The sequence below is a fragment of the Bos javanicus genome, chromosome 2 (genome assembly GCF_032452875.1).
Source record: "Bos javanicus breed banteng chromosome 2, ARS-OSU_banteng_1.0, whole genome shotgun sequence".
NCBI classification, from domain to species: domain Eukaryota; kingdom Metazoa; phylum Chordata; class Mammalia; order Artiodactyla; family Bovidae; genus Bos; species Bos javanicus.
In genome coordinates this window covers 132,572,810-132,600,653 of record NC_083869.1, presented here as the reverse complement: position 1 = coordinate 132,600,653, position 27,844 = coordinate 132,572,810, and the positions used below count along the sequence as shown (strand labels likewise).

The window sequence follows — 27,844 nt, the reverse complement described above, 5'->3', positions numbered from 1 at the left end:
TAGTCTTCATGAATCATCAGAGGAATGCAGATCAAAACCGTAAAGAGACATCACCTCACATTTTCAGAATAGCTGTCGTCAAAAAGGTACAAAATAACCAGTGTTGTCAAGGATGTGGAGAAAAGGGAACTCTCCTGCATTGTGGGTAGGAATGTAAACTGGTATAGTCAAGCAGTGTGGAGGGTCCTTAGAAAAGTAAAAATAAAACTACCTTATGATACAGCAATTTCACGTCTGGGTACTTAGCAGAAGAAACCCAAAACATGACATATGCACCCCAGTGTTTATAGCAGCACTGTTAACAATAGTCAAGATGTGGAAAGAACCTAAGAGCCCATCAGCAGAAGTGGGGTATAGAAATATGTATATATATACACACACATATATACAATAAAATATTACTAAGCCACAAAAAATGAAATCTTGCCACTTGTGAAAACACTGATGGAACTAGAGTGTATTATGTAAGTGAAATAAATCAGGCAGAAAAATACAAATACTCTATGATCTCACTTATATGGGGAAAGTAAAAAAACAAAACCAAAGAGACAAAATGGAAACAAACTGATAGATACAGAGAACGAATAAATAGTTGCCAGAGGGGAGGGGTTAGGAGTTGGATGAAATAGATAAAAGGGATTAAGACGTATAAGCCTTCAGTTATAAAACAAATAAGCCTCAGGGATGTGATATACAGCAGAAGAAATATGGTCAATAATATCATAATAACTTTATATGGAAGCAGATAGTTATTAGACCTATTATGGTGGTCATTTCATAATGTATGCAGATGTCAAATGTTTATATAATACATCTGAAATTAACATAATTGTACATCAACTATATTTCAGCTTTTTAAAAAAGAAAGTATGTAATCAAGTAAAAGCACATATTGCAACAATAGTTTTTTTAAGTTAATAAAGGTTGATTTTGTATTTTGGAACAGTTTTATATTTACAGAAGAATTGTACAGAATTCCCATGCACCTCCTCCCAGCCTGGCCACAGACATGATTTCCCCTGCTATTAATATCTTGCGTTAGTGTGGTACATCTGTTAAAATGAATGAACCAATATAGATGCCTTATTATTAACTAATGTCTACAGTTTGCATTAAGGTTGAGTCTTTGTGTTGTTTATTCTCTGGGTTTTGACAAATGTGTATGCCAAGTATCGATCAGCACTGCATTTTACAGAATGGTTTCACTGCCCTAAGCATCCCCCTGGGTTTCATCTGCTAATGTGCTCTCTTCATCAAAACTCTTGGCAAACACTGATCTCTTTACTGTCTCAATAGTTTCGCCTATTCCAGAAAGTCATATAGTTGGACTCATAGGGTATGTAGGTTTCTCAGATTGGTTTCTTTCACTTCGTAAGATGCCTTTAAGGTTCTTCTGTGTCGTTTTGCGGTTTGACAGCTCATGTCTTTGTTTCTGAGTGATATCCCACGGCATGGCTGTAACCACAGCTTGTTTATCCATCTACTCACTCAAAAACATCTTGGTTGCTTCTGTTTTGTGGTGATGATGAATAAAAACACCATAAACATTTGTGCACGAGTTTTTTATGTGGGCATAAGCTTTCAACTCGATTGAATAAATATCTGGAGTGCAATTTCTGGACGGCACGGTAAGACTATATTTAGTTTTGTAGGAAACAGCCAGGCCGTCTTCCAGAAGGGCTGCCTGTTCAGCCTTCCCACCGGCAGCGTGTGCTCCTGTGGCACTGCACCCCCAGCAACACCGGGTGCTGTGAGGATTTCGGATTTGCACCCTGGTGATGGTGTGTTCCGGTTGTTTCGATATGGAATTCCCTAGAGGCGGATCACGCGGAACGCCTTTCCACACGCTTCTTTGCCACTTGTGTGTAGCTTCACATTTGGTGAGCTGTCTGCTCAGGCCTTCTGCCCACTTTGTAATGAGTTGTTTTCTTACTGTTGAGTTTCAGGTGTTCTCTGTATATTTTGGATACAAGTCTCAGACTCTGACTTGTGTCTTTCACAGAGCAGAAGTTTATTATTATTTACTTTAATATATTCCAACTTAGCAGTTTTTTCCCATTTCCTCCACATTCAGTGATGCCATATAGGTAGCTAGAAATGAGTCAGAGTGTAAATACTTACACATTAGAAATTTGCAAACTCTACAAATCAAGATTTTTTTCCCCCCTAATCAGAACTGGTTGTAAAACATTAGTCAGTACACTCCTGCCTCCTGCTAACCTCCTATTGAATCATCCCAGTTGGTCTATTACTTTTATTTTTATGTACCAGGGAAGTTTTTTTATTTTGTATACATATATACAATATTGGTATTATATTTTTCTTTTGATTTAACTGCTCTTATATTTCACAATTTCCCCATTCACTTAGTAGTGAATGGGGAAAATCTAGCTACCAATATGACATCACTGAATGTGGAGGAAATGGGAAAGAACTGCTAAGTTGGAGTATATTAAAGTAAAAAAAAAAAATACACTTCTGCTCTGTGAAAGACACAAGTCAGAGACTGGGACTTGTATCCAAAATATACATGGTTATGGTCCTTTAAAGAGAAATCTGGGTAGGAATTTCTAAATAATACAGACAGTGTTTTCTTGAATATTACTGTATTATTTATCTACAAATGACTTTGATATTTATGATTAGACAAAGTTCTTATTATTGATGGAATTTCACCGTAACTTATCTGTTTGGGAAATAAAAAAACAAGTTTATATCAAAAATTAATAATTACAACTTTTCTGTCAGTTTTGAATTTTTCAAAATAAAATTTCAGGAAAAAAATGTGGGTAGTCTATGACTCAGCACTGTTGCCTTTTTCAATATATATACCTTAAAATAAAACAGTTGTAGAAGGATCAATGCATGTGTGTGTGCTAAGTTGCTTTAGTCATGTCTGATTCTTTGTGACCCTATGGACTGTAGCCTGTCAGGCTCCTCTGTCCATGGGATTCTCCAGGCAAGAATATTGAAGTGGGTTGCCATGCTCTCCTCCAGGGGATCTTCCTGACCCAGGGATCGAATCCACATTTCTTATGTCTCCTGCATTGGCAGGTGGGTTCTTTACTGCTAGGACTGCCCATGGATAGAGTGAAAAAAGCAAATTGCAAGATGTTAAGTTCACTGTTATTCCATTTCTATAGAAATAAAACCAGGAAATAATGTTAAATATTATTTGTAGGTACACATCAATTTCATGGATTTGATTACTTGCGGGCAGAGAAGGAAGGCTGGAAATAGGGCAGGAGAGGGGAACTGGAAGAATTCCAATTTAATCTATACATTTTTAATATTTTGTTGTTGGCCCTGAAATGTGGCTGGTGGGATCTCAGTTCCCCAACCAGGGTTTGAACCCTGGCCACGGAGTTCTGTAAAAGAGCACAGTCCTAACCACTGGACCGCTAGGAAACTCCCTAAGGCTTTAAATCTTTTAAAACAAAAATCTGAAACAAATATGGACAAAATCTAAAAGAAAGATAAAAATTATTCTTAACTGTGGTTATTTTAAATATTATCCTTAAGGATAGAAATCATTCTGAAAAATGATTAACTTGGGTGGAGTATGGTTCACTTTTAACTTTATACATTTCTAGACTGCTTTTTATGACTTTTATCTTCCTGTCTGATCATGAGGGGAAAAAAGAAGACAATATCTGTATTGTGTCAAGCACTATACAAGTCAAACCAGGGGCTGCAAATCTGAATGAAGAGTCCTTCTAAGCTCCTGGGAGGCTCCGGGTAGCTGTGAGACCTTGGCCAAGTTCTGGACCCCTGTCTGAATAGCACTTTCGCACATGGATTTAACGTTTGTATTAGACGGAATAAATCACGTGTTCTGTTCAGCACAGGGCCTGGTGCACAGTAAGTACCCTGCAAATGTTAATTCCACCATTATTATTGTGGCAGCTGAGTTGTTATTAGCCCCTCAGTTCAGTTCAGTTCAGTTCAGTCACTCAGTCGTGTCTGACTCTTTGCGACCTCATGAATCACAGCACGCCAGGCCTCCCTGTCCATCACCAACTCCCAGAATTTACTCAAACTCATGTCCATCAAGTTGGTGATGCCATCCAGCCATCTCATCCTCTGTCGTCCCCTTCTCCTCCTGCCTTCAATCCCTCCCAGCATCAGAGTCTTTTCCAATGAGACAACTCTTCGCATGAGGTGGCCAAAGTACTGGAGTTTCAGCCTCAGCATCAGTCCTTCCAATGAATACCCAGGACTGGTCTCCTTTAGGATGGACTGGTTGGATCTCCTTGCAGTCCAAGGGACTCTCAAGAGTCTTCTCCAACACCACAGTTCAAAAGCATCAATTCTTCAGCGCTCAGCTTTCTTCACAGTCCAACTCTCACAGCCATACATGACCATTGGAAAACCATAGCCTTGACTAGACGGAACTTTGTTGGCAAAGTAATATCTCTGCTTTTTAATATGCTATCTAGGTTGGTCATCAGAGAAGGCAATGGCACCCCACTCCAGTACTCTTGCCTGCAAAATCCCATGGATGGAGGAGCCTGGTAGGCTGCAGTCCATGGGGTTGCTAAGAGTCGGACACGACTGAACGACTTCACTTTCACTTTTCACTTTCATGCATTGGAGAAGGAAATGGCAACACATTCCAGTGTTCTTGCCTGGAGAATCCCAGGGATGGGGGAGCCTGGTGGGCTGCTGTCTATGGGGTCGCACAGAGTCGGACACGACTGAAGCGACTTAGCTGCAGCAGCAGCAGGTTGGTCATAACTTTCCTTCCAAGGAGTGCAGGGAGCGAGCTCCGCCCCTGGCAAAGGTCATGAGGAAGGAGGCTTGGCATATGCAAAGGCGGGATCAAGCCTCAGGAGTCTCCCTGGAAATTCTCGAGCAATCTACCCCCAAAACCAGAGTCTGCCTACTTTCTGCTTTGTGCTTTCACCTACACCTCTGACTTTACGGGGGGCTCTCCCCCACTACCTCTCTGAAAAAGAGTTAGCTTACAGCTCCAGTTAATAATTCCTGGGTGTGACAGTGTTTCAACCTACAAACTCCCTTGGAAGTCCTCTAGCCTGCCTGAATAGGTTTTTCCGGCCACATGTGATTGCTCAGAGCCTCCAAACTGAGAGGCATGAGATGTTCTAAACTGTCTAAATACAGATTCCTTTGAGCAGTTAAAAGATTGATTAGAAATTGTATTGGTGAAGGGATTTTCACTTGTTGGGCCAATGTTTGCTGCTAAGTTTCCATATCCCTTACCTGCTGTGTCCCTGGCAGTGTATTGATTAATATAATTGGTGTAAGTAGTAGCTTTAATGTTTGTAACCTGGGACCCTTGAGTTAATTCTTTTTCTTGTTATAGCCCACCACACCTTTGCTCTGTAGGAATGCAACTTTATCTAATGCTTTTGGAGGGTGGCTCCTGACCAATCACCTTTAGAGAAAAATAAGTTTTCTGAAGAAAAGGTCTTAAAATGTTAACAGGCCTCCGGGCCAGAAGATGATGCAAATCACCTAAGCTTTTGCATATGATAAGTTTGCAGGAAGAAAGCCTGGTTTGCTGCCTGACTCTACCCCCTCCCCCATTATCCTCTATGCATAACTTAAGGTATAAAAACTACTTTGAAAAATAAAGTGCGGGCCTTGTTCACCGAAACTTGGTCTCACCATGTCGTTCTTTCTCTTACCTTCTGGCTGAATTATTCAGCCTCTTTTCTCCACTGAATTTCTTCACTGAGCTATCCTCATTCTATTACTCTTTATATCCTTAATTAACGTTTAATTAAGCAGTTGTTTCCTGATCCTCGCCGACGCCGTCCCCGCTTCGAATTCCCTGGATCAGCCGGGGCTGGTCCCCGGCAAAGGAGTAAGTGTCTTTTAATTTCATGGCTGCGATCACCATCTGCAGTGATTTTGGAGCCCCCAAAAAATAAAGTCTGACACTGTTTCCACTGTTTCCCCATCTATTTCCCATGAAGTGATAGGACCAGATGCCATGATCTTAGTTTTCTGAATGTTGAGCTTTAAGCCAACTTTTTCACTCTCCTCTTTCACTTTCATCAAGAGGCTTTTTAGTTCCTCTTCCCTTTCTGTCATAAGGGTGGTGTCATCTGCATATCTGAGGTTATTGATATTTCTCCCGGCAATCTTAATTCCAGCTTGTGCTTCCTCCAGCCCAGCATTTCTCATGCCCATAGTTATTAGCTAATAACCATGCACTGGGCGGGCCTCTGTCTCTCAGCTACTGCGTTTCTTTCCTGGCACTTCTGCAGTATTTTTGGTGGAGGGCTTATTCTTGAGCTCTCTCCATCCTTAAACTTCAAGCTCCCTGAGAGCAAGGACTTCCCCACACCACTACCACCCTCTCCATTATTCATCTCTGTACCCGCCTCTCAGCACAGCGGCTGGCACAGCGTAGGCATTCGGGACACAATGATGATAGGAATTCAGAAATGAATGACACCAACTTAATTTCCAGCCACCGATGCCCCTTCTCAGAACTCACTTCCAGAAGTACGTTTGCGATAGACAGTGTTGTGAGAGTTTCAGGCGAACAGGGGAGGGACTCTGCCATACATATGCATGTATCTGCTCTCTCTCAAAACCCCTCCCATCCAGGCTGGCACATCGGCTACACCCCATGCAAAATGCTTTTGGTGTTAATAAAAATAAAATAAAAAAAGAAGTACATTTGCTTCCTGGACTGCTTCAATACTTTCCCTTCTGATCGCTTTCCTGCCCACATGTTTTCTTAGGCTCCCATCCCCAGGATCTGGGTCCAGGCTCCCGCCTCCATCAAGACTGAGGAGCCCAGGGATGCAAACAGTCAGGTTACTTAGTAGACTGTCAGATCCCGCAGAAAGTTCCGAGCTCAGGGCCGAGGTGGCTGCGATCCTTCCAGGCTCAGGGGATTAGCAAGGCCTGTGCAGCAGATAAGGCCATGACCTGAATAGTTCAGGACTCACATCTACCCCTGCTGGGATTCTTTGGGTGACTGCCCAGGCCCCTTTGGCAGGAGAGCCAGTCCCAGGCTCCAGGCTTTTGCTGGACTTCCTGCATCTGCCAGGAGAGCTGGGGGCTGAGCAGAGGGGTGCCCGGCTGGTTTTGGGCAGAAATTCCTCCTCCCCACCTCCGGGACTGCCTTCACTGCACCCTCTCATTCGCAGCTTTCGGATTCTGGAGGCCTAGAACCTGTTGGGATCTGCAGCCCTTGGACCCCAGTGCTGTGACTGGAAGTGGGGAGCCAGCAGGACCTGGGGCTCTAGACGCGGCCCAGTGAGGCTGCTCAGGAGAACAGGAGCTGAGGCCAGGCCAGAGAGGTCAGTGGTGGGCCAGGGGACTGCAAGCCAACCAGCGGCAGTGGGAGAGACTGAGAAAGTGGCATCTGAGGAGCCAGAGAGGGGTCCCTGGGAGGGGCAGGCAGGGCACAGACCCTGAGGGGAGATCCCTTGGGCTGTGGGGTCCTTTACCCAGAATGCATCAAACCTTGTGAGCCATGTCGTTCATGTTTTAAATCTTATTTATTTACTTTTGGCTGTGCTGGGTCTTCGTTGCTGTGCACAGGCTTCCTCCAGTTGTGGTGCGGGGGTTTCTCCCTGTGGTGGCCTCTCTTGTTGCAGAGCATGGGCTCTGGGCACACAGGCTTCAGTAGTTGTAGGGCACGGGCTTGGTTTCCCTCAGCACGTGGGATCTTCCCAGAGAGGGATCAGACTCGTGTGTCCTGCCTTGGTAGGTGGATCCTTAACTGCTGGACTGCCAAGAAGTCCCCAGCTGTGTCATTCTTAAGGAGACAAGGCCTCACCTAAAAGCAGACAGAGGTTACTCAGAAGCTCATTCCTAAGATTAGGGGCAAAGCTGGGCAGGGTTATCACCATAGGGTTCAAGTTGGGACTTGTGTTCATGTTAATCTGACAGAATTTCTTTTAACTGAAACCACACAAAACTTTCCTCTTTGGGAAAATGAATCATCAACAACTATTTAATATTCCTTAACTTTTACTGAACACCCTCTGTGTGCCGGAAACTTTGGTGCTCACGGAGAGAAGACCAGAGATGGGGAAGATGCCACTCCTCACCCTTGTAGGAAGGTCTTTCCTCTCCTTTCCTCTGTCTCCCCCTAGCCCTTTCTCCCTCGAATCCCAGGCCCCCATCTCTGGAAGGCAATTTAACTTTGGGTTAAGTAGACATGGCTTTGGGTGTCAAATTTACGAGGTTCAATGCAGAGCTTTGCCACCTACCAGCTATCTGATTTGGGTGAGCCATATCTTGACCTTTGAACCTCATGGTCCCAATGGGCAAACTGCATCTGACAGTTGTGCCTGCCTCAGAGGATCGCTTTAAGGATAAATGAGCTAAGCCACATAAAGAACTTAGCATGGTGTCTGTGCTTAATAAGCATTAGCTGTTCCTATTGGTCATCCAGCACACGTTTTTTTCTGGGTTCCTGGATGCTGCCAGGGGTAGAGATGAATAAGACACCCTCAAGGATTCATAGAGCCTAATTTGTTCATTGATTGATTGATTGATTGATTCAGTTAGGCAGTCAATAAACATGTCTTAAGGGCTTCCCTGATGGCTCAGTGAGTAAAGAATCCACCCGCAGAATAGGAGATACAGGAGACATGGGCTTGATTCCTGTGTTGGGAAGATCCCCTGGAGGAGGAAATGGCAACCCACTCCAGTACTCTTACTTGAGATTCCCAGAGACAGAGGAGCCTGGTGGGCTACAGTCCATGGGGTTGCAAAGAGTCCGACATGAGGACTGAGCGACTAAGCACAGCACAAGCCCTATGCTGGGTGCTGGAATGTCAAAGGAAAAGTCCCCAAGTTGCTCAGAGTCTGGTGGGGAGACGTTGTAATGGAGTGTGGCTGATGCTATGACGAGGGAGCTCGCAGGCTGCTGGGAGAGCACAGAGACAGGAAACTTACCCAGCTTGGGGCAAGGCAATGGGTTCAGAAGGTTTTATTTTAGCAAAGGTACACCTGATTTCCTTATTATTCTTCCAATTTACAGGCGTGCTTCTGGTCCAGGACCTTTGCACTTCCTTTACTTGGAAACTTCTTCTCCAGGTTCCTTATAGCCTGCTCCCTCCCTCCCCTCCTTCACGTCTCCTCTGTAGTAAGTCCTTTCCTGGCCACCCTATTAAACTGGTTACTACCACCACGAGCCCCCTCCCACCAACACACGTGCGCACACGCACACACACCACTCCCACTCCTCCTTTCCTGATTTTTTCTCCATAGCGTCTATCAATACCTAACAAATTCTGTGTTTTTCTTGTTGACTGTCTATTTCTGTCCGCTCCTTACAGAATGCAAAGTCCATGGGAGCCACAAGGGTGTGGTTCTCATCTGTCTTAGTTCATTGCTCTGCCCCAGAACCAGAGCTCAGCACAATAGGTGTTCACAAAACAGTGACTGAATGATAAGTGTGGGAAGTCTAGAAAGAGGGGTAGGAGTGGAGGAAGAGAAGAAAGTGGATGGGGTAACAGGAAGGAAGGGAAGGAGGAGGAAGGGGGAAGAGAGAGGGAGGGGGCAAGAGGGAGGGAGAGAGGGCCATCGCACTGCGGACTGGAAAGGGGAGGCGTCAGTCTTCTTCCCGGCAATGCGTTGGGTTTTGGGTGGACCCAAGGCAAGCCTGGAAAGGGGTGAGCAGATCATGAGGGGCCACATGCCTGATGGGGAGACAGATCTTCTGACTTCGGCAGCACAGAGGTTAGGACAATTGACCCAGGAACAGAAGGGGAAACCATGAGTTCTGCCATGCAGGTATCAGGGAAGGCATCTGGAAGAGGCAGCCCCTCCTTGTAAGCCAGGGGAAGGAGTTCAGATGTTCTTCTGGGAGCCACTGGCATTCTAAAGACCTGTCCTCATCTACCGGATCCTAACAGTTAGGGGTCGCATCACGACCTCTCAATTGAGCTTGGCATCTACTTCCTTACTGCCACATTCCATGTGAGCTCTGCTCACAGGAACGGCTCAGGAAGTGGTTGCTGGGTTGGGTTGGGGCTGAAAACAAGTGGAATGGCCTGGAATCCTGAGCACCTCAGGATTATGAGCCTAGAACGTTGGGTCTTAGGTTTTGGGTCTTCAGAGCCACAGGTGGTCCTAGGGTTTCTTCTGCCTCCAAAAAAGGGGGGCCATTTCTGCATGGGAGAACAAGTAGGCTTTGCCAGGTGAAAAGGAGGGTGAAGAACACGCCAGGTGGAGCGAACGACAGAAACAGAGTCAGAGAGGAAGGCTAGTTCAGGGAATGTTTCTTGACAGCAAATAGTTGAACTGATTTTTCAAAGATAAAGGAAAACGCATTCTTGCTATCAAGTAGGTGTTTGGATTTGCATTTTTAGCAAAAGTTTTGGTGAAAGTTGAAGTTGAGTCTGTTACGTGTGTAACAGCTCAAGACAGGGCTGGCTGTGTGTATCTTTAGGGCAAGCAGCCAACTCACTGCTGTTGTTCAGTCACCCAGTCGTGTCCTACTCTTTGCGACCCCATGGACTGCAGCATGCCAGGCCTCTCTGTCTCTCACCATCTCCCGAAGTTTGCCCAAGTTCACATCCACTGTGTCAGTGATGGCATCCAGCTATCTCATCCTCTGACACCCTCTTCTCCTTCTGCCCTGAATCAAACGTGTATTCAGAGTTGATTTCCCTTGAGATTGACTGGTTTGATCTCCTTGCTGTCCAAGAGACTCTCAAGAGTCTTCTCCAGCACCACAGTTTGAAGGCATCATTATTCAGTGCTCTGCCTTCTTTATGGTCCAGCTGTCACAAGCACTGGAAGACCATAGCCTTGACTATACGGACCTTTGTCGGCAGACTAATGTCTCTGCTTTTCAACTGTCTAGGTTTGTCTTAACTTTACTGCCAAGAAGAAAACGTCTTCTGATTTCATGGCTGCAGTCACCATCTGCAGTGATTTTAGAGCCCAAGAAGAGGAAATCTGTCACTACTTCCACATTTCCCCCACCTATTTGCCATGAAGTAATGGGGCCGGATGCCATGATCTTTGTTTTTTTAATATTTCATTTTAAGCCTGCTCTTTCATTCTCCTCCTTCACCCTCATCAAGAGGCTCTTTAGTTCCTTTATTTGTAGCCAACTTATGTCATGGCTGAAATTCAGTGGAGCTGCTACTGCCTCCAGACTTAACTGATTCATCCATCCAATCATTGTCACTCCACAAATGAGTACTGACTACCACATAAGTATTAGGCTTTGTGCTAGCAGCTGATACTGTCATGAAGAGCAAGACTGAGAATCTTCCTGCTCTCTTGCGGAAGAGGTAGGAGACAGACATCATAAACAAGTAAAAAAAAATACGTCAAAGAGAATTAGAGATAATGGGAAGCACTGCCAAGCTGTAGAAAGGTAAAATGGACATGAGAAATTGCTAAATAGAAATTACTAAATCGCTAAATTACTCAAGTTTTGCTAAGTTAATGGGAGAAGTTAAAGTTAGCTGAATGTTGATAATTGGCAGAAGTTTATAAAGGAAAAATCCAATTTACTAGTTTGTTGCATTGGAATATTTCTATGATTTGTTGGTTTAATCTTGAGAACTATGATCAGTGAATATGAAATCATTTCAAGTATATAGAATTTTCATTATTTGTACCTAAATGTTATTAGATAAATCATCTATAGGTTTGCAAAAGGAAAAAATTGTCAAATAATAAACTGCATACAACATAATAAAAAAAAGACGATGATAAGTGCCATGCAGGGAAAAAAATGGCGCCTTATGGAATTAAAATTGTGATAAAATACACAGAACCTAAAATTCACCATCTTAACCATTTGAAGTACATAGTTCAGTGGCATTAAGTATGTGTATAATGTTGTGCAACCACCACCATCCATCTTCTTAACTCTTTTCATCTTGTAAAACTGAAACTCTGCACCCTTTAAACATTAATTCCTCATTCTCCCTCCCTCAGACTCTGGCCACCATTCTACTTTCTGTCTCTAGGATGTTGATTACTCTTAAGTATCTCATATAAGTGGAATCATACCATCTTTGTCTTTTTGTGACTGACTTATTTCAGAATTTCCTTCCTGTTTAAGGCTGAATATCATTGCATGGTGCCATATTTTATTTGTTCATTGACTCGTCCGTGGTCACTTGGATTGTTTCCATGTTTTAGTGATTGTAAAGAATGCTGCTATCATCCTGGCTGTACAAATATCTCTTTGAGACTCTGCTTTCAATTCTTTGGGACACATACCCGGAAGGAAATTTCTGGGTCATTTAGTAACTCTACTCTTAATTTTATTAAAAGTAGATATTAAGTAGATATTAAGAAGAGGTGGCAGGAATACACAGAAGTACTGTACAAAAAAGATCTTCATGACCAAGATAATCACAGTAGTGTGATCACTCACCTAGAGCCAAACATCCTGGAATGTGAAGTCAAGTGGGCCTTAGAAAGCATCACTATGAACAAAGCTAGTGGAGGTGATGGTATTCCAGTTGAGCTATTTCAAATCCTGAAAGATGATGCTGTGAAAGTGCTGCACTCAATATGCCAGCAAACTTGGAAAACTCAGCAGTGGCCACAGGACTGGAAAAGGTCAGTTTTCATTCCAATCCCAAAGAAAGGCAATGCCAAAGAATGCTCAAACTACTGCACAATTGCACTCATCTCACACGCCAGTAAAGTAACGCTCAAAATTCTCCAAGCCAGGCTTCAACAATACGTGAACCATGAACTTCCAGATGTTCAAGCTGGATTGAGAAAAGGCAGAGGAACCAGAGACCAAATTGCCAACATCCACTGGATCATCAAAAAAGCAAGAGAGTTCCAGAAAACCATCTATTTCTGCTTTATTGACTATGCCAAAGCCTTTGACTGTGTGGATCACAATCAACTGTGGAAAATTCTGAAAGAGATGGGAATACCAGACCACCTGACCTGCCTCTTGAGAAACCTATATGCAGGTCAGGAAGCAACAGTTAGAACTAGACATGGAGCAACAGACTGGTTCCAAATAGGAAAAGGAGTACGTCAAGGCTGTATATTGTCGCCCTGCTTATTTAACTTCTATGCAGAGTAAATCACGAGAAAGGCTGGGCTGGAAGAAGCACCAGCTGGAATCAAGATTGCTGGGAGAAATATCAATCACCTCAGATATGCAGATGACATCACCCTTATGGCAGAAAGTGAAGAGGAACTAAAGAGCCTCTTGATGAAAGTGAAAGAGGAGAGTGAAAAAGTTGGCTTAAAGCTCAATATTCAGAAAACCAAGATCATGGCATCTGGTGCCATCACTTCATGGGAAATAGATGGGGAAACAGTGGAAACAGTGTCAGACTTTATTGTTTTGGGCTCCAAAATCACAGCAGATGGTGACTGCAGCCATGAAATTAAAAGACGCTTACTCCTTGAAAGGAAAGTTATGACCAACCTAGATAGCATTTTCAAAAGCAGAGACATTACTTTGCCAACAAAGGTTAATCTAGTCAAGGCTATGGTTTTTCCAGTGGTCACGTATGGATGTGAGAGTTGGACTGTGAAGAAGGCTGAGCGCTGAAGAATTGATGTTTTTGAACTGTGGTGTTGGAGAAGACTCTTGAGAGTCCCTTGGACTGCAAGGAGATCCAACCAGTCCATTCTGAAGGAGATCAGCCCTGGGATTTCTTTGGAAGGACTGATGCTAAAACTGAAACTGCAGTACTTTGGCCACCTCATGCGAAGAGTTGACTCATTGGAAAAGACCCTGATGCTGGGAGGGATTGAGGGCAGGAGGAGAAGGGGATGACAGAGGATGAGATGGCTGGATGGCATCACTGACTCGATGGACGTGAGTCTGAGTGAACTCTGGGAGTTGGTGATGGACAGGGAGGCCTGGCGTGCTGCGATTCATGGGGTGGCAAAGAGTCGGACACAACTGAGCAACTGAACTGAACTGAACTTTTAGTTTTTAAGGGGCTGCCGTACACAGTTTCCCACAGCAGCTGTACCATTTTACGTTCCTACCAGCAGTGCACAAAGTTCCAAGCTCTCCAAGCTACTCTTAAAGATTCAGCCAAGGCACCTCCTCTTTCAGAAGGCCTTCAGTAAACTCTTCATCCTGGGATGGGTTCCTTATACAGTGTTTACTGAGCAATTATTAAGTACTAGGCTCTGAACTCGGCACTTGAAACACGATTGTGGAAGAGATGGTTTCTGCTCTCAAGGCACCCCTTGTCCCATTGCTGATGAACATGTGGAGAGGCTAGAACTCAAGACTGAGTTCTATGGCAAACCCTTAGAGAGCCCACCAGGCAGAGAGCAGCCGAGAGTCAGGGTGGGCAGAAGGAATGGGGAAGACCACCACGGCAAAGTCAAACACATGTTCAGTCTGTGGGTGTGGCCACTTCTCAACCCCAGAGCCAGGACTGCTAGATCTTTTAAGCAGAAGCTGGAAATCTGGATCTCAGGCTGAGATCTAATGTTTATACATCAGCTATTAACTCCATTTTTTAAAAGGAACTCTATAAGACAAGCAAAGCATTTCCAAGGGTTACATACTGCCCTGGGCTGAAACTATATAACCAAAGATCCAATTTGACTCATCAGTTACTGGTAATATGAGGTTGTAACTCTAAATCAGCTTTCACTTCTCCATCTGGTCTATAAGGAATTCATGTGACACTTTGGTGGATGTCCTGGGAAAATCCCAATCACTATGTCTTTATTGGGTTTCAACCTCTTTGTGTAATGGAAAATTCTTGGACTTAAGTGACAGGACAGGCTTAAGAGTCTGGTTCTACTTTTTACTAGGTGTGACCTTGGGCAAACTAACATCTGCCCCTCAGTTTCCTTACTGACAGAATGGAATCACTGTACCCCCACACGATTTTGTGAGGGTTAATGCATGAATTGGAGAAGACAATGGCAACCCACTCCAGTGCTATTGCCTGGAAAATCCCATGGATGGTTTCCCTGATAGCTCAGTTGGTAAAGAATCTGCCTGCAATGCAGGAGAACCCCGGTTCAATTCCTGGGTCGGGAAGATCCCCTGGAGAAGGGATAGGCTACCCACTCCAGTATTCTTGGTCTTCCCTTGTGGCTCAGTTGGTAAAGAATCCACCTGCAATGCAGGAGACCTGGATTTGATCCCTGGGTTGGGAAGATTCCCTGGAGAAGGGAAAGGCTACCCACTCCAGTACTCTGGCCTGGAGAATTCCATGGACTGTATAGTCCTTGGGGTTGCAAAGAGTCGGACGCGACTGAGCAACTTTCACTTTCACTTTCAAGGTCATGAACACCAAACTTGTCTTTTGCTTGTGGCACTATGGAAACTCACTGATACTGAGTTCTTCTCTTCTTTCTTCCTGAGCTGTTGGCCTTGTCATTTCTTCCAACAGGAATTACCAAAGTGGACAGTGTGTGTGATGAGTTCTATTACCTTGCAGAGACAGGCAAATGTCCTGTAGAAGGAGCAATCAGGGGAAACTTCCTGGAGGAGGAAGACTCAATGTAGACTTTCTGGCAGTGAGTCCCGGGCAATCCTATTCTATGTGCCAGCTTCCTGGGGGGCATCAAATAGTTTGATGAGACTAGGGGTGTTTCAGCCACCCAGGGCCTCAGGGCAAGACAGTATCTGGGTGTCAACGGCTGTCCAGGTCTTTGACCCTGGGCAAGACTTCATGAGACAGACATGCCAAGTGCCCAGCATGCTTATGGGGTTTTAATTCATTCCACAGACATGTCTTGTGGACCCTACCATGGGTTACATCTTGTTCTGAGTGCTGGGGTCAGAAACTAACCAGAGAAGAATCTTGCATTCAAAAGTCTCCACTTGAAGTGTTTTGAGTGTTTTAATGCTGAAGCATGAATGATTGGTTCCATTACCAGAGATGGGGAGGTGGGAGGGGCTGAGTCATGGGGGACACAGTGAGTTTAGTTTTGGGGTTCCTGCAGGACATTATATAAATATAATTTATATATAAATAGAAACCAATATAATATTATTTATATAATTATAAAATATATTTAATAATTATATTTTAAAGTGTGGGCTTGGGGAGTGTGATGAGAATGAAGCTAGAGCCAGAGGAGTCATGCATTTACTCAACAAAGCTACCTAAGCACCTACTATGTGCCAGATGCTGGGGGTGCAGAAATGAAGCAGACCCAGAATGTACCTTCGTGGGGCTCTCAGTTTAGTGGAAAGACATAACAGCAATAATATTTATAGCAGTTATGATCAGTAAATACCTCCTAGATGCCAGGCACTGTGCTGAATCCCTCTGCCTGTCTCATCTCATCAAATCACAATTATAAAATGAAGTTGCTCCTGTTATTGTCCTGTTTTACAGATGGTAAAACTGAGACCTCAGGAGGTCAGGCGACATGAGTAGTCAGAGGTGACGTTCAGTTTTCAAGACTTCTCTGTCTGATGGGCAGCTCAGGCTCTTTGACCTGACATTGTCCTTTCTCCTCTGTGAATTCAGTCATTTGCACTCCACTCAATGGCACCCCACTCCAGTACTCTTGCCTGGAAAATCCCATGGATGTAGGAGCCTGGAAGGCTGCAGTCCATGGGGTCGCTGAGGGTCGGACATGACTGAGCGACTTCACTTTCATGCGCTGGAGAAGGAAATGGCAACCCACTCCAGTGTTCTTGCCTGGAGAATCCCAGGGACGGGGGAGCCTGGTGGGCTGCCGTCTATGGGGTTGCACAGAGTCAGACACAACTGAAGTGACTTAGCAGCAGGGTTACTGTTGTGTGAGAGTTAGTGCCAGATGCTTCGCGGCCAGGGATTTTTGGGACAGTTCAGTTCAGTTGCTCAGTCGTGTCCGACTCTTTGCAACGCCATGGACTGCAGCACTCCAGGCCTCCCTGTCCATCACCAAATCCAGGAGTTTATTCAAACTCATGTCCGTAGAGTTGGTGATGCCATCCAACCATCTCATCCTCTTGTCCCCTTCTCCTCCTGCCTTCAATCTTTCCCAGCATCAGGGTCTTTTCTAATGAGTTAGTTTTTCACATCAGGTGACCAAAATATTGGAGTTTCAGCTTCAGCATCAGTCCTTCCAACGAATATTCAGGACTGACTTCCTTTAGGATGGACTGATTGTATCTCCTTGCAGACCAAGGGACTCTCAAGAGTCTTCTCCAACACCACAGCTCAAAAGCATCAATTCTTTGATGCTCAGCTTTCTTTATACATCTGTGTATAAATATGACCTTAATCCCTGTACAGGGATAACCCAACCTGTGAGAGAGGTAGAGAGTGGGGAGCAAGTCCTTTGAAAACATCTGCATTTGAGGGTTAACAGAGACAGGGGGTGAGCCGCAGGAGGGCAGAGGGCACACTGTGGCTTCTTGAAGACCAGAGGGAATGAGTTTCAAGTAGGAGGAGGTGGTCAGTGGGATGGAGTATTTGGGAGAAGCCCAAGCTTGGGCTAGACCAGGTTTGGGGGGACCCTTGGCTGCTGTCTTAGGGATGCAACAGAATGCAGGTGCAAGGGGTTCAGAAGGGAGGAGGTGATGGGCAAGAAGAGGTGTCTCTGTCCTGAGTTTTGGTTTTTAGGAGAAAAAGAAAGCTGGAGAGAGGTCGGCAGAAGCAAGGGATGTTTTCTTTTTCAGGGGTGGGGTGGGGCTGCCTTTCGTTTGGTTTAGAGTGAAGAGGCTGGTGTATACCTGTAGGCAGAGGGAGGAAAAGAGGCAGAAAAAGAAATGTGAAAGAACAGAGAGGACTTTTCCCACGGAAGGTAATGCCCTTGGACACACTGTATTTATTTATATTTCCCAACCAGAAGGGAGGCTCCTGGGGGCTGGGTGTCTGTCTTATTCACAGTGGGTCTCCAGCAACAATCTGGCAGGGAGTAGACACTCAATAAATACCTTCCATATTGAGATGAGTTTGCGGGGTTCCAGGGCATGGTGCTGGTTTTGTCTAGGTCCTGGGAAGAGAAGGGTTCATGAGGGTCCACGGAGGGGCTTTCTTTCTGATGCTGCTGTCATGGTGGGAGAGAAAGAGGAAAGAGTCAAGGGCGGAGGGAGGAAGGAGCTCACATCTTCTCAGTAAAGTGTGTGTGTGTGTACGTGTGTGGGCAGGGGGATGTCAGGGAAAAATGGGCTATTGCTGGAGAAGAACCTTGACCATGAGTGGCCTCCATGTCTGTCCTGAAAGCCATCCAGACCCCCGACTTTGGGTCAGGAAATAGCTGCCTCTCTACACAGAGAGGGAAAAAAATCCCCAGGGGTCTTGAGGGGTGGAGTAAGGTTTCCTGTGTGTTACTAGGAAGCCTGGAGTTGACGCAGGCAGTGTGGGAAGTGGGCAGGGAGGCCCTTAAAACCAGCTGGGCCCAGTTCCTGCCTCCGCTCCAGCCCGAGGCCAGAGAGAAGGTGTCGCTGGTGAGGAGCCTCCTTGGGGGCTGCTTGGCCCGAGGCGGTGGGGGAGGGCACTCAGAGGGAGGGGCTGTGAGAGGGCGAGTAGCCTCCCCCAGGCGTCGGAAGGTCCCAGCAGCACCATCTGTGTAGCGGGGGCTTAGCGCTGATGGTCCTTGTCAGGTGAGAGGCAGGGACGGGCTGGGGGCAGGATCCTGGGAGCAGGGAGGCTGCTGCCCGTGGACTCGGAGAACCCGTCCCCTCGGTGACCCGGCCGCTTCCCGGCCCCCACGTGTCCATGCTTCTGTCAGGCTGTCTCCTCTCTCCGCATTTCTCATTACCGCAGCCTCTGCTCCACTCCACAATTATCTCTTGGCTTCGCTCATTCTCCTCCGTGGTTGCTTGATAAAAATAGTCAACCCCACGTCCTCCTCCTGGAGCCTGGGCTTCACGGATGGTCCACTTTTCCAGCCTTTGCCACTTTCTCCGTGAAGCGTCTTTTGTGAGTGTTCAGAGCCCTCTGTGTGGGGCCTGGTACAGCTCCCTCAATGCTGAGCCATGTCCCAAGATGTTCGGATGTGCAGCTAGGATCTTGGCTTTCTTCAAGTATGTTGAAGCCCACGGATCAGGAGATGGTTGCATTTGAGAGACAGTTTGTTACAGTTTCCGAGAGAAGCGGACACACTGCACCTTGCAGGGCCGCAGGGGAAGCACCAGGGTTTTCTCAGGAGGCAGAAGAAATGAGGGGAAACCTGCCCTGGGTGGTGTGGAGAAGGCAAGACAGGGCAGGGTAAGCAGTTGAGGACTGGCCAGCTTGCACACTTTCAGCAGACTTCAAGCTGTAGGGGTGATCCCTGGTGGTCTGGTCCTGGCCCTGGGGTGATTCAGGCCAGGGGATATAGTAGCTCAGAGTGTGAGAGTGACATAGAGGAGGTGGTTGGACAAGGGAGTTTAGGATCTGTTGGTCTGCATTTCAAAGCCTTGTTCACAGAAAAGCCTTTTGCTTTATCTAAGAATCAGCTAGTCTTGGAGGGGCTGAGCCTAGCAAGGTCCCCAAGATGTCAAAGCATCATGAAATACAGAAAATGAGCAAGATGATTAATACACAGAGGCTGCTTGGAAGCAGTGGAGGAGGGTCAGTCAAAGGATAGAGTCATGGTCCCAGGCTGAATCCTTGGGCATCTCACTTCCCCTTCCTGAGGCTCCGTTTCTTCATCTGTAAAATCAGCAGTGGGTATTCTCTCACTCAACAAATGACTGTTAGAGGGTAGACCATGCAGCAGCTTTAACAGTCCCCACTCATTGGAGCCACTGGCAGGTTTAAGGGGACATGGACGGTGTCTGGAATGTCTTAGTTGCCCGGTACATGGCAGCTGGCGTCCACTTTCTATCACAGCCCCAGGAAGCAGTGAGGAAGATTGGCCTGGAAGGTAGGGTCCAGGGTCATCTTCGTTGGCTGTTTAGAGCTCTCAGAGCAGAAGCTGTGGGTGGACAGAACCCCCAGGAATGTTCCTGGAACTCAGAGGAGCTTCTGGACTAAAGCTGGCCCACAGAGGCCAGCCCAGCAGCTGGGAGCCCTCGGAGATGGAGGTTGTATGTTTGGAGCCAGGCCTTGGGAGGTGCCAGGGGCTTGGGGCAGAGGGCCAGCAGAGTGATCACTGAACTGAGAGATCAGAGAAGGCAGGGCATCAGAGTCGAATCCCAGCAGACTCCAGGCCAGCCAAGCAGCTCTGGGTGAACAAGGGCTTTGGGATCGAAGGAGGAAAGGGAAGCAGACAGCCATCAGCAAGAAGCTCTTAAGAGGCAAGTTAGAATCCATCACCAGCCCAAGACACGAGGAATTTCCCTTGCCTTCCGGCATGACGTTTATGGACTCTGGGTTAGGGATTCATGTATTTGCCAAAGGGAGATGCTGGGGAGGGAAGCTGGGGTCTCCAGGCCCATGGGGTAGAGCTTGTGAAGGACCCCGATCCTCTCAGCTCAAAGGAGAACACACCCCTCTGGGCAGGGAGGACGTGTGGAGCAGTGAGGGGTGCGCCAGGCCTGGGTTTGAACCCCGCCTCCAGTTTTTGCCGGCTGTGTGACTCCTGGCAGGTGGTTTCAACTCTCTGAGTCTCTGTTTCTTTTTCTTCTTCTGTTCAATTTGTTTAGTATTTATTTGGCCGAGTCAAGTCTTGGCTGCGGGACGTGCAGTCCTCGTTGGGTCATGTGAGATCTTTCACTGTGTCACACGGACCGTCTAGTCGTGGTCTCAGGCTTAGTTGCTCCACAACGTATGGGTCTTAGTTCCCCAACCAGGAATTGAACTCAAGTCGCTTGCATTGCAAGGTGGATTCTTAACCCCTGGGCCACCAGGAAAGTCCCCGAGTCTCCATTTCTTTACTAGCAAAATGGGAACTGTTGGGGAGGAAGAAATTCTCTTCTACCCAACCTAGAAGTTCTTCTGGTTGGTCTAAGGATCAAATCAGCATCAGACAGACTAACAGACGAAATGAAACAAAAATTTTGTAACATGTATACATGGGAGAGATCCAGGAAAACAGAGACTCACCAAAATGGCCCAAACCCTTACCTTAAATAACCATCTTCAGCGAGAAAGACCAAAGAGGATGTTGTGTGTAGTGGTTTGGGACTTCAAAGGGGAAGAAGGCAAAGTTGGAAAGGCAAATGTTTGGCGTCCAAATGTTTGCCGGGCCTGCAGAGAACCATGGAACACAGGTGGACTCTGATCCCTAGGCCCCATCAAGTTCCCTCACCACACCTATTCCCGGATTTCTTGCACATGTCTCTGCTGATAGCTCTATGCCTGGAACAGACTCTTTATTTAAATTCTTGAGGCAGCCAAGGGGGAAGTAAAAAGAAACCTTCTGCTTCTTAAAAATAACCAGCCTAAATTAATCCCTACACCAAAGAGACACGTTTTGGGGTACACATTTTTCTCCCTTAGAACAATGATACTTACCCTTCATAACTGTTGTGCACAGCCAGGGCTGACTTATTTTTTAGGTAGACACAGTGCCTGGGGCCTATGAAACTGCTTTAATTTTTTTTTTTTTAAAGAAGCAGAACTTCTTAACATTTTATTTTATTTTTTTACTTTCTTGGCTGCACTGTATGATGTGGGATCTTAGTTCCCCGACCAGGGATCAAACCCATGCCCCTTTCACTGGAAGCTCAGAGTCTTCAACACTGGATTTCTAGGGAAGTCCTAAGAATATTTCAATTTTAAATTCTTTTAAAGTCAGGAGAAAAAAATAAATATAATATCATGAATGTAGAAGAGTGAATCCAGCCTGGATTGCATTTGTTTTTATACCAACACAGCCATAAAATATAATTGGAAAACAATTTTCAAGGAGGAACAATTGGGTTTGGGGCATTTCTGATGGGAAAATTCTCTCCCATCTCTATGGGGACAACACCCCACGGGTGCCCCTTCTCCTCCCAGAGATCTCCTGGGTCAACTCCTTGAGGTTTTTGCCTCATCTTTTCAAGCTTCAGTTGCCTGTTTACTGCCCAGCATGAGAGGGTGGGGCCTAGTGGGCCACGGAGCAGCCCTCCTTAGCCAGGAGCGGGGTCCGAATAGGCCATGAGGACCTCTGCTGATTGGCGTGTCATGGGCTGTGTTTTCTTTTCCAGAACCCTGGAGATGAAGGGCCTCCTCATGCTGGCTTGGTTCCTGGCTTGTAGTAAGTGCTTGCTCTGAGAGCCCTGAACTTGTGGACAGTAAGGTAGTGGGAAGGAGACCAGTCACAGAGGGCCTGGAGACTTGATTCTGAATCTTGGCTCTGCCCTGAACATGTCAGTTTCAGCGAGAGCCTTCACCTCTCTAAGCCTCTGTTTCCTCATCCTTGACACAGGATAATTGCTGACGGGCCAGGCTGGGGCAGGATCCCAGGAGGAGATATGGATAGATGGTGCTATGTGGAGGATATGGGGCTTGTAGATGTGGGAGGCAGATATTTTACTTTGATGCCAAATAAAAAGAAAAATAAAGCTATCAGAAAACAAGACTCTTATAGCAATACTCCATTCCACGATCCTGGACATTCTCTGCTCAGGCCTGTCCAGGTTTTCTGCACACCCCACCTGCTCCTACCTCCCACCTAGAGGTGACAGCCCAGCGTAGGGGAGCTCGGCTTTAGGTCTCTCCTACAACCCCTACATGACTTACATTACCAAGCACACAGCCTCTGACAGGCTGTCCTGTTGATGCCTTTCCAGATCCCTAGAGACTGCAGGAGGAGCGGGAGGCCAGGTGCAGGGAGAGGGCCTCCGGCACACTGTAAAACCCTGGGCAAGGCACCCGCCCCTCTGAGCTGCAGTTTCCTATCTGTGAGATGAGGGAGCTGGCTTCAGAGATCCCTGCAGGTCCCACGCTGTTCTAGGATTCTGTGCCTCCTGCTTCAAATAGTATTCGTTTCAGGGAGGGAGGGGTGTGTCATCAGGAGAGAAAGGAAGTGCCTTCTGCCTACTGCATATGGATACCATATTCATTATCCCCAATATTCCTTGGTCACTCACTATGTGTCTGTCACTGTGCTTGGAAAGTACATACCTTACCTTGTTTCAACCCTCATGGTGTCTCCAAAAGGTAGGCATTCATTGTAGGGCCCCCATTTTGCAGATGAGGAAACTGAGGCTCTGAGAGATGAAGTGATACTCTGCATTAGCGATAGAGCTGGGACCTGAACCCAGTGGCTCATTCTCCACATCCAGACTTCTAACCCCTCCCCTACACTGTTTGCCTTCAATTTTCTCATTCCTCTCTCACGAGTGGGAAGGATAAAAAAGGGTCATCTTGGTCCCTCCAAGCCCCAAGGTGAAAGAAAGGGTGGGAGCATGCGGGAAAGTGGGAGCAGGCATGCCTGGGTTTCATCCGGGGACATGGCTGTCTTTCAGGTGTGCCTGCTGTCCCAGGGAGCTTGCTGGACCTGAAGTCGATGATTGAGAAGGTGACTGGAAAGCCCGCCCTGAAGTACTATGGCTTCTACGGCTGTTACTGTGGCTGGGGGGGTCATGGCACCCCCATGGATGGGACTGATTGGTGAGCCAATTGTCATAACTTCCCTTTAGGCTCCAGGCTCTGTTCCCACATGATCTCATTTAATTCAATATCAATTCTGAAATATGAGCATTTAAGCACCATTTTATAGATAAGAAAACGGGGTCTTAAAGAGGTTAACTGACTTGCCCAAGATGTATCCAGTAACTTCCAGAATCTCAGTGGCTAATGTATCAGTTGACTTACCACTACATAAAAAAAAGACCCCCAAATGTAGTCGCTTAAAACAATGACAACCATTTATTTGGCTAAGGTTCTGCCACTTGGGCAAGGCTTGGTGGGATGACTTGTCTCTGCTCCACCTGGCTTCAGCTTGGGCAGCCCCGCTGAGGCGGGGTGATCCAGTTTCTAGAAGGTTCACTCCTAAGGCTGGCAAGTTGTTGCTGCCTACTGGCTGGGAACTTAGTTGAGACTATGGGCCAGGGGCCTCAGTTCCTCTCCCTTAAGCCTCTCTAAGGCTGTATGGACTTCCCCACAGCCCGGTGACTCTTGGGTTCCCAGGGGGAGTGGTCTGGAGCTGCATGACCAGAGAGCATGGCATTTTTATGATTCAGCCTCTGAGACGCTATTGCATCACTTCTGCTGCTCTCTTGGTCTAGGCAGTCACAACGGCTTTAAGATGGAGACGGCCGAGTTTCCACTTCTTGATTGGGAAGTGGCAGTGTTCTAGAAGAACATGTGAGGTGGGAGAGATTGCTCTTTGCAAAATATAACCTGCAGGGTTACCAATTCTTATACAGCTAAACATGTATAATGAGATGGGATGTTTCCACAAGTGAAGGGCACATGGAGTGGGAGTTTACAGACCAGACAAGCAGTGACAGGAAGCTAGAATGTTCTATGCGATTATGGATTAGAGTTGAGACTTCAGTAGAAACTCCTGGCTAGCTTAGTACAGGAGCTTCCCCGGTGGCTCAACAGTAAAAGAATTCACCTGCAATGCAGGAGATGTGGGTTCAACTCCTGGGTTGGGAAGATCGCTGGAGGAGGAAATGGCAACTTACCCCAGCATTCTTGCCTGGGAAATCCCATGGCCAGAGAAGCCTGGCAGGCTACATTCCATGGAGTCTCAAAAGAGTTGGACATGACTTAGCAACTAAACATAAAATTTAATATAGATGCAGATGATTACATGTAGAAATATGTAAATATATGTGTGTATCCATGGGTCAGTACACACACACATGTGTTTTGCTCTGTCAGCTGAAAGGCCCTAAAAGAAACAATGCTCCAGAAGCAGCAAGCAACGCCCAGCGCCCACACCTGGTTCCCAAACTTTTCTCCAAGAGAGGAGCCCGGGCTTCTTGGATGGATGACCGATCCAAGGAGTTGGGCAGGAAGTATGCAAGATGGACCAGAGCTTTTTGTAGTGCCCCAAAGTAAGGAACTGCTAAGTCACTTCAGTCGTGTCCGACTCCGTGCGACCCCATAGACGGCAGCCCACCAGGCTCCCCCGTCCCCGGGATCCTCCAGGCAAGAACACTGGAGTGGGCTGCCATTTCCTTCTCCAATGCATGAAAGTGAAAAGTAAAAAGGACGTTGCTCAGTCATGTCCGACCCTCAGCCACCCCATGGACTGCAGCCTACCAGGCTCCTCCGTCCATGGGATTTTCCAGGCAGAAGTACTGGAGTGGGGTGCCATTGCCTTCTCCGAAAGTAAGGAAAGCCTTGAACAAAATAAACCTAAACCAAACCCCACATTGATGAGAGTATGTCAAAGAGCATAGGAACCAAACAAGGGCGCTCCCAGTGGCCAAAACGGGGGCAACATAGGCTGCAAAATACACCCATAACCCGTCTTGAGAAAAGCATCAGCAAAGTCCCAGTAGGAGAGCACCCTACAAAAGACTTGACTGCCATTCCTCCAAACTGTCAAGGTCATCAAAAACAAGGAAGGTGTGACAAAAATGCCATGACCAGGAGGAGCCTAAAGAGGCAGGACAACCGCGTGTGATACGGTGTCTGTACCTGATACCGGAATGCAAAAGGACATTTGGGTAAACACTGAGGAAATAAAAAAAACAAAAAACAAAACTATGGACTTCAACAATTAAGGACCCAACAGTGATACGTTATTATTTAGTTAATGCTTATTTAATCATTTGTCAATATTGGTTTGTTGGGCTTCCCTGGTGGCTCAGTAGAAAAGAGTCCGCCTGCTAACGCAGGGAACGCAGGTTCGATTCCTGGGTCGGGAAGATCCCCTGGATAAGGAAAGGGCAACCCACTCCAGTATTCTTGCCTGAGAAATCCCTCAGGCAGAGGAGCTTAGTGCTACTGTCCATGGGGTCGCAAAAGAGTTGGGTATGACTTAGTGACTAAACAACAACCAGCAAATTCATTTGTTCGCTGTAACAAATGTATTATACTCATGAAAGATGTTGATAATAGGGGAAACTAGTGTGGGGTAGAAGGGGGCATTTGGTATAATCTTCTCAATTTTTCTGTAAATCTAAAAAAACATACAGTTGTCCATGCCTATCATCCTTGAAGTTTAGTTTTTGCTCACTTAACTATGTGAATCACGTATCAATTCCAGGACCCAGGTTTCTCCTGTCTTGTGGCTCTCCCTATGGCCTCAGAGCCCTTAGCTGGGACATTTCCTTCCTGCTGAGATGGAGAGAGAGAGTGGAGGACCACAGAGTGGGAGGTTTCTATGGGTAGGTCTAGAAGTTCTGTGCATTTCCCTGGCCGACAGGCTGTCTAGTCATGTGACCACACATACCTGCAAAGGAGGCTGGGAAATGTAGTCTCCCCATGGGCCCAGGAGGAGAGAGCCAGCCTGTGAACTGGTACAAGTGTGGGGCAACCCTAATGGAAGGACTTAGCCACTATGAGATTCTTTCTTGATCAGACCTTAACCAACATGGTGGCTTCTGCTCAAGGCACAGATGCCCTTTGCTTGGGATCTGAGGCTCTTGCATCGACAGGTGCTGTTGGAAGCATGACCACTGCTACGCCCAGATGGAGACACAAGACTGTGACGTCTTGACACAGGCCTACAGATACAGGGTTGCGTGGGGCTTCATCATCTGCGGTAAGGCTGGGGCCTCCATTCGGGTCACCCGAAGAGCCTGGGTTCCTGCTGTCTCTGAGGTCAGCTGTCCCGAGAGCTCAGCCAGTCTATATCTGGGTGGGCAGAGATGGGGGCAAGAGAGGCAGGATTATTGCAGCTGTGTCTGACCTCCAAGGACAGGTTGAAGGGTCTTAGGCTCAACATGCTGTAGGAGTCAAGCGCTCTGCATATGTCCTTTTGCTTGCTGTGGGTGGGTTTAATGTCCCCATTTTACAGATGAGGAAACAGACTCAAAAAGGATTGCCAAGCACACACAGCTAGAGTTGGGATTCAAGCTCAGGTCCATCTGAGTTCAAAGTTAAATCTGGGGATGGCCTCTCCTCTCTGAGAACTGGAGTTTCTCCAGAGCCAGAGCTGTCTCCACCATCACACTGGGAACTCTGGAGGGTATCTGTGTTCTCCATCAGACTGGAGACTCCCTGAGGGCAGGAGCTGGGTCTCCCTGGGCTCAAACCTCACCCTGGGCTGCTAGTGGCTGTGCCCCTTCCATCCGATGATGCACCCTCAGCATAGAAGCTGGGATCCCTCCTCAGGCTGAGAGTAGGAAGGAGACTGGGGTGTCCACTCAGGCTAGCAGGAAATCTTGCTCCAGGGCCAGCCTGGAGTCAGTGTCACAGAGCGTCTGTTTGCTTTCTCATCCTGCATTTGGCATCCTGTTTGCAGAACACGGGTCCCGCTGCCAGCAGCAGCTCTGCGCATGCGATCAGAAATTCGTCTACTGCCTGAAAAGAAACATGAGGAGCTACAACCCTCTTTATCAATACTTTCCCAACTTCCTCTGCACCTAGTCGCCCTCAGAGAGCTCCTCCTGGGCCAGGAAGCTTGCTCCCCTCACTACAGCATGGAGCTCACCTGCTCTGTTGGGCTTCCCAGGGAGCTTCCAGGTCTGGAGTCTCAATGGTCCCACTGGGCTTGGAGGACCCCCACACCCACACTTCAGCCACCAGCGAGTCCCAGGAGAGTGACTCATGTCACTAGATCAAGAAGGCCAAGGCCTTCTTGCAAGAATACCTGCTCTGGTGCTGAAAGCTCACCCTTGACTCCAGGCCGGCCATGTGTCTCCTCATCCCTGAAGATCAGTCTCATTTCCCCAGGAGGGTGGCTTTCCTGGGATGTGTTAACTTTTCAGTTCCACAGTCACTGCCAACTTGCAGAGAATTTTTACTCAAGTAGAATCAAAAGTGACTCCCATAATTCTGCTACAGAGATATTAAATAAAATTCCTTTTCAAGACTAACAATAACCACAGATATTTCCCCCACCGTGGGGGATTGCCTGCATCTCTTTCTTGGCTGTTGGGGGCAATAGACTCAGTGTTAACCATGCTGTCCCAGAGGATAAAGGTGCAGATTAGTAACTAGAAGGCTTCCTGGGATGGGAAGGATTGGAATGAGTGCCAATCCTTCTCTGGGGTTCATAT

The 27,844-nt window shown here is 46.8% G+C and overlaps 1 protein-coding gene across 3 annotated transcripts; it reads left to right on the top strand.

Moving 5' to 3' along the window:
- Nucleotides 1-7,016: 7,016 nt before the first annotated feature.
- On the top strand, nucleotides 7,017-27,670 carry PLA2G5 (phospholipase A2 group V). 3 transcript variants are annotated; one of them, XM_061394645.1, is made up of 5 exons: nucleotides 7,017-7,283; nucleotides 21,923-21,972; nucleotides 23,186-23,330; nucleotides 26,279-26,385; nucleotides 27,088-27,670. In XM_061394645.1, exons 2-5 carry the CDS (start codon nucleotides 21,933-21,935, stop codon nucleotides 27,210-27,212), a joined length of 417 nt encoding a protein of 138 aa, XP_061250629.1. In that variant the 5' UTR covers nucleotides 7,017-7,283; nucleotides 21,923-21,932; the 3' UTR covers nucleotides 27,213-27,670. The 3 variants fall into 3 exon arrangements, with proteins under 3 accessions (XP_061250629.1, XP_061250619.1, XP_061250608.1); XM_061394635.1 differs by lacking the exon at nucleotides 7,017-7,283 and adding an exon at nucleotides 18,267-18,310; XM_061394624.1 differs by lacking the exon at nucleotides 7,017-7,283 and adding an exon at nucleotides 18,373-18,466.
- The last annotated feature ends 174 nt before the right edge of the window (nucleotides 27,671-27,844 follow it).